This window comes from Felis catus, chromosome C1, assembly GCF_018350175.1.
Source record: "Felis catus isolate Fca126 chromosome C1, F.catus_Fca126_mat1.0, whole genome shotgun sequence".
NCBI classification, from domain to species: domain Eukaryota; kingdom Metazoa; phylum Chordata; class Mammalia; order Carnivora; family Felidae; genus Felis; species Felis catus.
Genome location: NC_058375.1, coordinates 96,986,037 through 96,997,678, shown reverse-complemented (window position 1 = coordinate 96,997,678; position 11,642 = coordinate 96,986,037). Strand labels below are relative to the sequence as shown.

Here is an 11,642-nt window from a genome sequence, read left to right as displayed (position 1 = left end):
TTTTCCATCTATATCACAGGCTCCCATTTTCTTTTTTTCCTGAATGACACTATTACATTGCCTGCTAACTACTTCATCTATCTCATGTCCTGTCCACCCAGTAATAAGTTTTGGGAGCTGATTTTGAAAAAAACCCCAATTCTCTCATTAGTATTTGTCATCCATTCTACACTTCCAACAAATGTCTACAGAGCATCTAGTGTGAATATTCAGGCCCCAGATCAGGACTGAAGATACTGGAGGGGTGCCTGGGTGGCTCAGTTGGTTGAGTGTCTGACTCTTGATTATGGCTCAGGTCACGATCCCAGGATCGTGGGATCAAGCCCCGCGTCGGGCTCTTCACTGGGCAAGGAGCCTGCTTGAGATTCTCCCTCCCCCCACCCCCCTTTCTCTCTCTGTCTCTGCCCCGCTCTCCTGCTTGCACTCTCTCTAAAAATAAAAGGACTGAAGATACTGAACTAAATACTAGGCACAGGACACAGAGTACAGATATCAGCCTAACAAAGAGAGGGAGGAGAGAAGGGAGGCAGGAGGACGGGGCAGAAAGGGATGCCCAGGTCGCCCTGCAGTGTGAGTTTGCTGGAGATAAACTCTCATCATTTGGGCGGTGGCACCAGAGTAAGTTGTCATTAGTACAAAGCAGCCATGATCCTTAGCAAGTCAAGATTTTGATAATTTAGTAGCCAGAGAAGGAATTCTTCTCTGAAAAGCTGATTTCTTAGAGTTTACAACAAACCTGGGCATGGTAGTAATAGCTCCCTTTCAAACATCAGATCTCACTTTTGAAATGAGAGTTGATTTAACCCTGAAAGTCCGAAGCTCCCATTCATTTGTAAAGAATGACATGTTTTAGAAACAGACTTTGTCTGCTTTAAGGCCTGTTTGCCTTTTATTTGTTTTGTGAGATTAGTGCATCTGAGGGTTATATTTGGAACCAACTTTTGAAAATTATATCTTAGTTTTTGGGGCTCCTGGGTGGCTCAGTCATGATCTCGCAGTTGGCGAGTTCGAGCCCCGCATCGGGCTCTGTGCTGACAGCTCAGAGCCTGGAGCCTGCTTCAGATTCTGTGTCTCCCTCTCTCTCTACCCCTTCCCTGCTCATGCTCTGTCTCTCTCTGTCTCAAAAATAAACAAACATTAAAAAAATTTTTTAAAAACTTTAAAAATTACATCCTAGTTTTTGGTTTGATTGGTTTTTTTGTGACAATACAATGGGAGATTTTTTTAAAAAACCGGCAGATTTAAAGCATACCCAGATTTAAAAAAAAAAAAGAGAGAGGGAAGAAAAAAGACCAAGCTCTCTCTACTGAAATCCTAACCCACTTTCTAATGCCACCCATTCTCCACTCATATGAAATCTCCACTCATAGCCACTCATACTCCCCGCCTTTTGACCTTGTGCACAGGTCTGGTCATTTGAAGAGGGGTGGGGTCTTATTTGGTTTAGGGCTACCCCTTCTCCCAGTTCATTCAGTTCTCACTCATAAAGCTTTGGGTAAAGCAGACACTTGACACATGTTTACAAAATGAGTCATGGGAACGGGGCAGTGATGTGGAAAATTCAGAACTGCAATCATTATTAGAATATACCATCTGATTAAAAAAGAATTATCTTCCCAGATGCCAACTGGTGGCAGAGGGAGGAAGTCCAAAGTTCTCTTGAGTAGTAGGGGGGAGGCTGTCTGGAATTTAAAATTTAATGTACATTAAATGTAAAATCTAACGTATAAACTAACGGGATGCTAGTGGGCTATTTTTTTTAAAAAATTGAAGCCAGCACACGTCCCCTCTGTTAAGATTCCTCTTTAAGTAATGTTCAGAGAAAGAGGGAAAATAGCTTATGTGCAGACCCATAAACAATCTGGTCTGCAGTTGCCCTGTCCAAAGCTAGTGTTTCAGAATTGAGGGCAACTATGATGGATCACGACCCATGCGAATTCTAGTCTTTCAGATCATAGTAAAGGTTCGGAGAGTCATGCTTTTTGATCTCTGGCTACCTCTGTAGGGTAGCTAGGAGGAAAAAAAAAAAAAAATCCTGGGCCTATTATTTCTGGAAAGAAGTTGAAGATTCTGTTTTATCCTGGCTCTTCCAAGACTTTTAATAAGATGAAAAGGATATTTTATTTATGAGTCCATTTGCCCTCAAATGTGGATGATGTCAGTAAAAAGTAAATTTCCTTATGGACCAAAGTCAAGACGGTGAGGACAGCGTCACCGAGCTACAGCCTAGCACTCTCGAGGGAGGACACGGAATCGCCAGGGGTCAGAACGTCAAACCAGGAGCGGCTGCTCTCAGGTTCTGTGATGGAAAAACCTGGCTGCTTAGCTCTGGGGGGTTTCCGCACTCCCTTTGATCAACTGTTTTCAGTAGTTCCCAGTCTGGAGGCAGAAGCAAAGGCTGTGGACGGAAGCGAACTCACGTGGATCCTGCCGTCTTTGATGGCGGGGCCCTCCTCGGCCAGACGCAGGATGAACAGCCCCATGTTGTACTCCTTCCCCCCGCGGAGGCTGAACCCAAATCCCCGGGGGCCTCGCTCTAGCTCCACTGGGTAACAGCCAAGGCTCTGGGAGAGAAAGAGCATAAGGAAAACAAGTTTTCGTGGACTGCTCTAGTGACAGTTTGAAGAAAGACTACCTTTGTTGCTGGAAGACAGCATTTATACAGTCCGTGTGCATTTCTAGATCATAAGAAAGGAATGGGAGTTTGGGTTGAAGAGCTACCTAATTTTTCACAAATGCAGCCCAAGTTAATGTGAAGATTATATGTTTTTTTCCCACTATTTGGTCAATGGGCAACAGAACTATCAGAGAAAAGACTTTGGAGAAATGCTTCCTTTAAGGAGATTATGACTAATTTTCCTGAAAAAAGAAAAAAAAAAACCCCAACCCAAACCCTACTTTGATGAAGTCAAACCCTGCTATTTCTAAGTACCTGACTGGGGGTGCTTATTTCTCCAACGTCAGGGTAAGCTTTTTTACCCTTTACACTCTCTCAGGGAAGCTAAGGGAATGCCAAACACACAGCAAGACATTTGGGGGACGAATGTATCCAGACTGATTTGCAAGACAAATTCACCAGTGTTGGGCCGCCTGGTGGCTCAATCAATTGAGCGTCCAACTCTTGATTTTGCCCTAGGTCGTGATCTCACGGTTCGTGAGATCGGGCCTCATGTCGGGCTCTGCGCTGACAGCGCTGAGCCTGCTTGGGGTTCTCTCTCTCTCTCTCTCTCTCTCTCTCTCTCTCTCTCTCTGCCCCTTCCCTGCATGTGCTCACATGCGCACTCTCTCTCTCAAAATAAATAAAAACAATAAAAGGCTTTCCCCAGGTTCTTTAAAAAGAAAAACTCACCAGTGTCAGCGGTTCAGCCACTGAAAAGAACAGTTTGCACCTGGGGGGTAGCTGCTTACCTGATTGTGCCGGCTGCCTACGACGGAAATCATGGCGGCGTCAGGCTGGGCAAGGTGCTTGTGGTCAGACCACGAGTGTCGGTAAGAGGCGGAGACGTCTTTCCCGATTTCACCTTCTACGGCACCTCTACGAACAGAGAAATCCAGTCACTCCCGGGACGGAGAGAATGAAAACAGTCTGAAAGCCAAGGCAGGTTAGTCTCTTTTCAAAGCTGAGCTTGCCACTCTCCCGACCGGCCGCCGGAAAGGCAGACTGTGTCGAGAGCCAGAGACGCTAGGTGCGTCTGGCGGTCAGCAGCCGCGTCAGCTCTGTCCACATCCCACGTTGGTTTGGTCTGGTTTTTATTTTGAGGGCGTCTCGGTGCAGTTTTTATCAAGGAAAGCTGCACTCAAGCAGCTGAACCAGAGGGCAGAGGAGCTGACCCTGCCGGGGAGAAGTAGCTCTCCGCAGCGCCGATGCCCGCGGAGGTGCTGAATTTGTGACAACCTCGCTTTTGTTTCGTGGCTAATATTTTCAACAAAAGAGGTGAGGAAGTGCCTACAGGTACCGCTCGGGCAGGCTGAGAAGACAGCAATGCGTGTGGGTCTGGGGTTCCCTGCCAAAATCAGGGGGACCGAGCGTGGCGGAGCCAGAGGCTGCTGTCGCTTCTTTCTTTCCAGTCCCCACTTGTTGGGCATGATGGGATGACTGTGTTGAGCCCTGGGATGAGGCTGGAGGAGGGATGAGGTTTCGAGGGAGCGGGGGGGGGGGGGGGGGGGGGGACTGGGAAGGTATCTGAGGGCGGAAAACATGAGAGTTCTCATTCTGACCTCACGGGAGGGGGGGGGGCGGGAGTGGGGGTGCGTACGGAAGAAGGGGGAAATGAGAGGGAAGAGCCCGCACCTGGGGAAAGCAGCCTCACCTGTCCCCAGGTACGTGGTTGGCCTGTGACTGTCCCATGGGTCTGTGCTGCAGGGCGGGGCTTTGCCGGGCGGAGTTTGTTCCTGACGGCGGGCCATGATGCTCTGTTCAAATGAGGAAACAGGAAACATGACCCTTTGTACATAAAGACGTGGAGGCCAAGTGCTCTACGGGAGTGAGACCGTCACAGAGGGTTCCCGACCCTAGTGACTTCGGCACGAGCAGCACTGCGGCCGGCTGTCTGGAACTGGGATGTTACCATTTCCTCCCTGTGGCTGTGATCACTGCCTAGGTGTGAACAGAACAGGAGCCCTATTCTTACCGCACACACTTGCCTCTTCCGCCTTGTTTTGGTCATCCGCACAACAAGGAAATCGGAAGTGTACATACTCAACAACAGCATCGAGAAGACGGAGCTCCAGGAGCCATCCGGCAGCCCCATTCTATGGGCTTCTGGAGCGCACGCCCCGCACCCAGCAAACGCCAGGTCTCAGGAGTGCTGGACACAGCAGCCAGTCTGCGAACCGCACGCATGCCTCTAACCCGCATCGTTCACAGAGGAGCAACTGCTCTGCCTGGCACAAATACCAAAGACACACTTATAGAATCATCCCGAGTGTCGACAAATGTCGACAAAGGCTTCACGGCTTCTGTTTTCTGAGAGCACAAATACAGGGGACAAAACTGAACATTTCTTTCTGTATCATCGCCAGTGGCTCCACACCTGCTGCTGTTCCTTGAAGGCAGGTCTCATGACCAAGCGTGGGAACCACCTGCCTCCGGGTGGCAGGTCATGGGAGATGACAGGTAGGGGAGACTCTGAAGGCTGTCACACTCCTAATCCGTCAAGCTGAAACTTCCGAATGCTTATCTTGTCCATATGTTAAACATAGGATATTAAAAAAAATTTTTTAACGTTTATTTATTTTTGAGAAGAGAGAGACAGAGCATGAGTGGGGGAGGAGAGAGAAAGAGGGAGACACAGAATCTGAAACAGGCTCCAGGCTCTGAGCTGTCAGCACAGAGCCCGACGCGGGGCTCGAACTCACAGACTGTGAGATCATGACCTGAGCCAAAGTCGCAGGCTTAACCAGGACACCCAGGCTCCCCTAAACATAGATATTGAAAATACGAGAGAGAGGGAGCATAGCTTAGTGAATATCATAGCCATGAACTCTGCAGCACGACTGACAGGGGTTAAGCCTCTTATTATTTACTAGCTGTGTGTTCTTGAGGAAATTACTCACATTCCCTGTGCTTCTAATCACCTCACCCATAAAAGGAATTATAGCTACCTCATGGGGTTATTGTTATCCAACAAGCTTATAAATGTTCATGCTTCAGACAGTGCCTGGCATCTACCCATTATGTACATGTTTCTATTATGATTAACATTATCACAATCCTCAAAATGATGAAATCTTATTTGAGGTTATATTTTTCTTAAAGTGCACATTCTGAAATTTTACCTTACTTGTTAAAAATGTTCAACACTTTAAAGTCAAGTGCTCCAGAAAGGAAGAGTGGAGTGTGAACTTTTTTGGGGGAAGATGGGGGGAAATGGAAATCTGTTGCTCTTTTATTTTTATTTGAGAGAGGGAAGGGAAGGGAAGGGAAGGGAAGGGAAGGGAAGGGAAGGGAAGGGAAGGGAAGGGAAGGGAAGGGAAGGGAAGGGAAGGGAAGGGAAGGGAAGGGAAGGGAAGGGAAGGGAGGAGGGAGGGAGGGAGAGAGAGAGAGAGAAAAGGAAGGAAAGAAAGAAGGAAAGAAGGAAGGAAGGAAGGAAGGAAGGAAGGAAGGAAAGAGAGAGAGAGAAAGAGAGAAAAAGAGAGAGAGAAAGAGAGAAAGAGAGAGAGAGAGAAAGAGAGAGACAGAGAAAGAGAGAGAGAAAGAGAGAGAGAAAGAGAGAGAGAGAGAGAGAGAAAGAGAGAAAGACAGAAAGACAGAAAGAGAAGAGAGAGAGAGAGAGAGAGAGAGAGAGAGAGAGAAAGAGAGAGAGAGAGAGAGAAGAGAAAGAAAGAAAGAAAGAAAGAAAGAAAGAAAGAAAGAAAGAAAGAAAGAAAGAAAGAAAGAAAGAGAAAGAAAGAAAGAAAGAAAGAAAGAAAGAAAGAAAGAAAGAAAAGCAGTGCTCACCCAAAGCAGGGCTTGAGCTCACCTGATTCAGGACTTGAACTCATGAACTGTAAGATCATGATCTCAGCCAAAATCAGATGCTTAACTAACTGAGTCACCCAGGTGCCACTGGTTGCTCTTTTAAATTGCTATCATGGGGGTGCCTGAGTGGCTCAGTCGGTTAAGCATCCGACTTTGGCTCAGGTCATGATCTCACAGTCCATGAGTTCGAGCCCCGCATCGGGCTCTGTGCTGACAGCTCAGAGCCTGGAGCCTGCTTCGGATTCTGTGTTTCCCTCTCTCCCTGTCCCTCCCCCACTCACAGTCTGTCCCTCTCTGTCTCTCAAAAATGAATAGACATTAAAAAAAAATTATAGAAATTACTATCATGAATTTTATTTTCCTCTTTAGCTTAACAAGTCAAGTTACTTACACTGGCCCTCCTTGCTGGCCTCCTTGCTACCAATCCTACCTGCAATCCACATCCTGGATCCCAGCCCTAACATATAAATTGAAACCCACCTCTGCCTTACTTAAAAACCTGTGGTAACTATTTATTGCTCATAAGATACTGTCCAAACTTATCACCTGGGCACATCTGCCTTCCCACTGAAGCCCCTCTTCCAAGTGTCACCTTCTCTGTGAAATCTCACCTGTGGTTCCCTTCAGCACACTGTCTTCATAGCATTTACCGCATCCTTTCAGAGCGAGCCCGATACCGGCCTCTCTTGCTAGAGCATGCACTCCTTGAGCGCAGGGATCACACCTCATGTATGTTTATATTCCTGCACCCACAAGAAATCCCCAGATGTCCGTCCACTTTGGCTTACAGGGTACATCAATGTCAAGTTACGTGCCTCTAACCTTGAGTGCCCATTCTGTAGCTGAATTCTTGTCTGTCATTGTACATTCGTGGCCACCATTTTAAAGGGAACGGAAACTGATGGGAGAAGTTACTTCTATGGACAGGATGAGTGGGAGACACTTGTACCTTAGTAGAAGTCCAATTTAGATAACTTTTTGGCTTCGCTAGCTTGGCCAGAATGACAGGTGTTTAAGTTCAGGACAGTACAAATAAGCTGATCAATTTCAGCTTTTCCTCTACCCTTCCCTTGGGTGAGAGATGTCACTGCAGCACAAGGAACCACACACTGGTGCTTCCTCTTTCAGTCACGTGTTCTTTCCTTGTCCTCTTCCTGGTTAAATAAAACTTTCCATCACTGGTATTTTTTCCAGTGTTAGTCCTTCAACCCATGTTGCATGGCTTCTCCGATTTACTTCCGTGGTAAGAGCCGTTCCACTTCACAAAGTTAAATATTTATTCCATGATGCCAAACAGGCTTATGTTCTCTCTCCATTTTATCTGAAAGTTCTTCAGATAGTAAAGCAATGGGTTAAGCAGATCACTCCCTCAGTGAGGATTAAATTTTTGCGGGAGTCTCTGTATGTAATTATTTAAGGAGAAAGTGTATTATCAGACGAAAAAACACAAAATCCCGTAGTTAAACTATGGATACAGACATTACAATGGATCGTGACTCATCCTCTGCAAGAATAAATGAGAACTGTGTAAGAGTACCTCCTCAAACTCCAGTAAGGGGCACAAATGATGGAGACATCCTAGGCTCTTAGGTGGGGTAACTTAATAGTTAAAGGTATAAATTCCCCTGAAGTTAATATATATCCAATATATCCGAATAAAAAACGCAGTTGGGCTTCTTAATAATTTGCTCTAAAATTTTACATGGAAAAGTTTCATGAATATCTCGTCCATTTGGAGTGTGTGTAGGGGGCGGGTGGATAAAAGCTTGCCTTAACAGACAAGATATTGGGACCTACCACAAAGCTACAGATTTGTTAAAAAGTGTGTGTGGATATACATACGTGCATACACACACACACACACACATTAAAACACGTATTATGTATATTACTGTCAGGAAATACATATGTAAATTGACCCAAGAACAGATAAATCAATAGCACGGAACAGCTAGGAGACTCATGTTGGAAGGGGATGCAAACACACAGGAACGGTGGCTGCATAGATCAATGAGGAAAAGAAGTGTTATCTGATAGCTGGTGCTATAAAAGCCTGCTCAGTGTAAGAATAAAAAAATAAAGCTGGATCCCTCCTAAAACTACAAATAAAAGGGAGGCTCCAGATGCATTAAAGAACTGAATGTAAAATCATAAATCTAGCAGACGATGATATAAGAGAAAATCTCTGTGACATGGGGTGGGTAAGGAGAACATGTCTTAAACGAAATTTCAAAAGCCTAAGTCATAAGGAAAAAATTGGCCAATGTGATTATATCTAAATTAAGAATCTCTGTACAGTGGAGGGCACAATGGTAAAGTTAACATACAGATGACAGGAAAAGATCTTTGTACTTTCTAAAATTAAATTGCACTGGGATGCCTGGGTGGCTCAGCTGGTTAAGTGTCGGACTCTTGATTTCAGTTCAGGTCATGATCTCACGGTCGTGAGATCAAGACCCACGTTGGGCTCTGCACCAAGCAAGGAGACTGCTTAGGATTCTCTCCCTCTCTCTCTGTCCCTCCATCATTTGAGCATGCACCCTCTCAAAAAAAATTTGTAAACTAAATTGGACTAATACCTATCCCAAGGAATCTCTAAATATCAATAAGAAAAAGACTGAAATCCCACAAGAAAAATGAGTAAAGGAGGGGCAGCTGGGTGGCTCAGTCGGTTACGCATCCGACCCTTGATTTCGGCTCCAGTCATGATCTCATGGTTCATGAGAACGAGCCCTTCGTTGGGTTCTGCACTGATGGCATGGAGCCCGCCTGGGATTCTCTCTCTCTCTCTCTCTCTCTCTCTCTCTCTCTGCCCCTCCCCTGCTTGCACTCTCTCTCAAAATAAATAAACATTAAAAAAAAAAAAAAAAGAAAAATGAGTAACAGATATGAAGAGGCAACTCACAACAAGAAAAAAAAGCCCCAAAACAAGCATTTGAGGAGATGCTTAAATTAATGGGTAATGAAAGAAATGCAAATTAAACACGAATGAGAGGACACTTCCCACACAGCGGCTGGTTTGAAAGCAGGCTCACGCCAGGCACTGGCGGACACATAAAGGTGTAGGAAGCTCCCATGGCCTGCTGGTGGGGGTGAAGGTGCAACAATTATGGAGGACAGTCGGTCAGTACCTGGTCCCATTAGGCACATATTAGGTACGTATATGCGGGTGTATCCAGAGAGTTTGTGATAATGAGGACCGGAGACAAAGTGGTTGTCTGTGAGGGAGGGGAAGGTGATATGTGGTAAATATACATTATGGAAAATGGTCAGGTAGTTAAAAACAATGGATTATGTTCATCCAGCAACATGGATAAATCTTAGTATCACACGGTGCTGTGATACCAGAAGCCTAAGCAACCAGACCAAACATAGATAATTTAGACATCATCGACATTGAACTTCTGGGCATCAAAGGATGGTATGAAGAAAGTGGAAAGACAACCTGCAAAATGGGAGACAAGACTTGCAAGCATCTATCTGTTAAGGATCTAATATCAGAATATATAAAGAAGTCTTATAATTCAACAACAAAGAAGACAATTCAAAACTGAGGAAGAGATTTGAAGAGACACTTCTCCAAAAAAGATATATGAATGGCCAAGAGCACACGAAAAGATGCTCAACATCGTTAGGCATCAGGGAAACAAAAATCAAAACTATAATGAGATACTACGTCACTCAGGAAAAAAGATATGGCAACTAAATGCCACAGGATCTGGATTGGATCCTGGAACAATAAAGTGAGAATTTTTTGAGAATTTGGAGAAGAAAACCAACATAAAATCTGTAACAAGATGCTATTTATGTGACTGAAAAATAAATGCCGGGGCACCTGGGTGGCTCAGTTGGTTAAGCATTTGACGCTTGATTTTGGATCAGGTCATGATTCTAGGGTCAACCCCTGCGTTGGGCTCTGTGCTGAGTATGGAGCCTGCTTAAGATATTCTCTCTCTCTCTCTCTCTCTGCCCCTCCCCCACTTGCACACTCTCTTTAAAATGAATGAATGAATGAATGAATGCCAACACACACACACAGATATGTATTTTAAAAATAAAACGAGGCACATACAACACAATGGAATGGTTGGCCAGTGGGAGTAGGGAGAGAAATGACACGGAAAATGGAGACGCATGGGACCAAACAGATAACTAAATGGAAAACAAAACCAAGTATTCGTGGCGACACTACCAGGGCCATCCTAACAGAGTCCTCGGTAGCCTTTGGTAACTTGGGTCACTCTTAAAGATGGAACAGACAGGGGCGCCTGGGTGGCTCAGTCGGTTAAGCAGCTGACTTCGGCTCAGGTCATGATCTCGCGGTCCGTGGGTTCGAGCCCCGCGTCGGGCTCTGTGCTGACAGCTCAGAGCCTGGAGCCTGTTTCAGATTCTGTGTCTCCCTCTCTCTGACCCTCCCCAGTTCATGCTCTGTCTCTCCCTGTCTCAAAAATAAATAAATGTTAAAAAAAAAAAATTAAAAAAAAAAATGGAACAGACAAGACGTGACACAGAAGTAGAAATCAATGTTAAGGAATAACACAACTTAAAGATTTCTTTATAAAATGAGCAAGGACAGCCAGATACAAGGCGTTTATGTCCTGTCCTTGAGCACAAGTCAGCACGGTAGGGGCCGAGGTGGTGGAACTGTGGGCTAGAGCAGGACTCTTGAGCTACGAATACGCTGGGGCGTGTCATACCAGACATGACACATGGCTTGGGAACTTAGGTAACCATTTCCTTGGCAAAATAGGCTTCAAAATCAAATGGTATCTGGTAAGAGGGGACAAAAAGAATGGAAGGAACTGTCTTTTTTGGTAACTGTCTTATCTATTAACAGTGAATGGCTTATGGACAGTAGGGGACAGCAGGGGACAGCAGGGGAGCGGTATCAGAGAGGAAGTAATGTAGCTGTAGGTGCTGATCCAAACGTGTGATCTCTGAAAACAGCTTTAGGGCTATAAATACTCATTTGACTCTTCGGTGCAGTTGACAGATCTTCTACTGAACACAACGAGAAACTTAGAAGACTAACAAACTCCATGGATGGGATTTTTATGGACAGAAGAGACAGTTTCTACTTTTTTTTTCCTTAGAAAAAGAAGAGATTTTGAATACTTCCATGGTTTAATAAAACTTGAGTATACAATAAAATAAGGTGTAACCACTGAAATGTGATTTTACC

General features: G+C 45.2%; 1 protein-coding gene across 3 annotated transcripts in view; it reads right to left on the bottom strand.

Moving 5' to 3' along the window:
• MAGI3 (membrane associated guanylate kinase, WW and PDZ domain containing 3) overlaps nt 1-11,642 on the bottom strand; it is a 249,424-nt gene that overhangs the window by 8,818 nt on the left and 228,964 nt on the right. For all 3 annotated transcript variants that reach the window (XM_011285166.4, XM_045033309.1, XM_045033310.1), the window contains 3 exons: nt 4,311-4,413; nt 3,409-3,535; nt 2,421-2,564 (listed from right to left, as the gene is read on the bottom strand). In XM_011285166.4, coding sequence (XP_011283468.2) covers nt 2,421-2,564; nt 3,409-3,535; nt 4,311-4,413 — 374 coding nt within the window. The remainder of the gene's footprint in view (nt 1-2,420; nt 2,565-3,408; nt 3,536-4,310; nt 4,414-11,642) is intronic.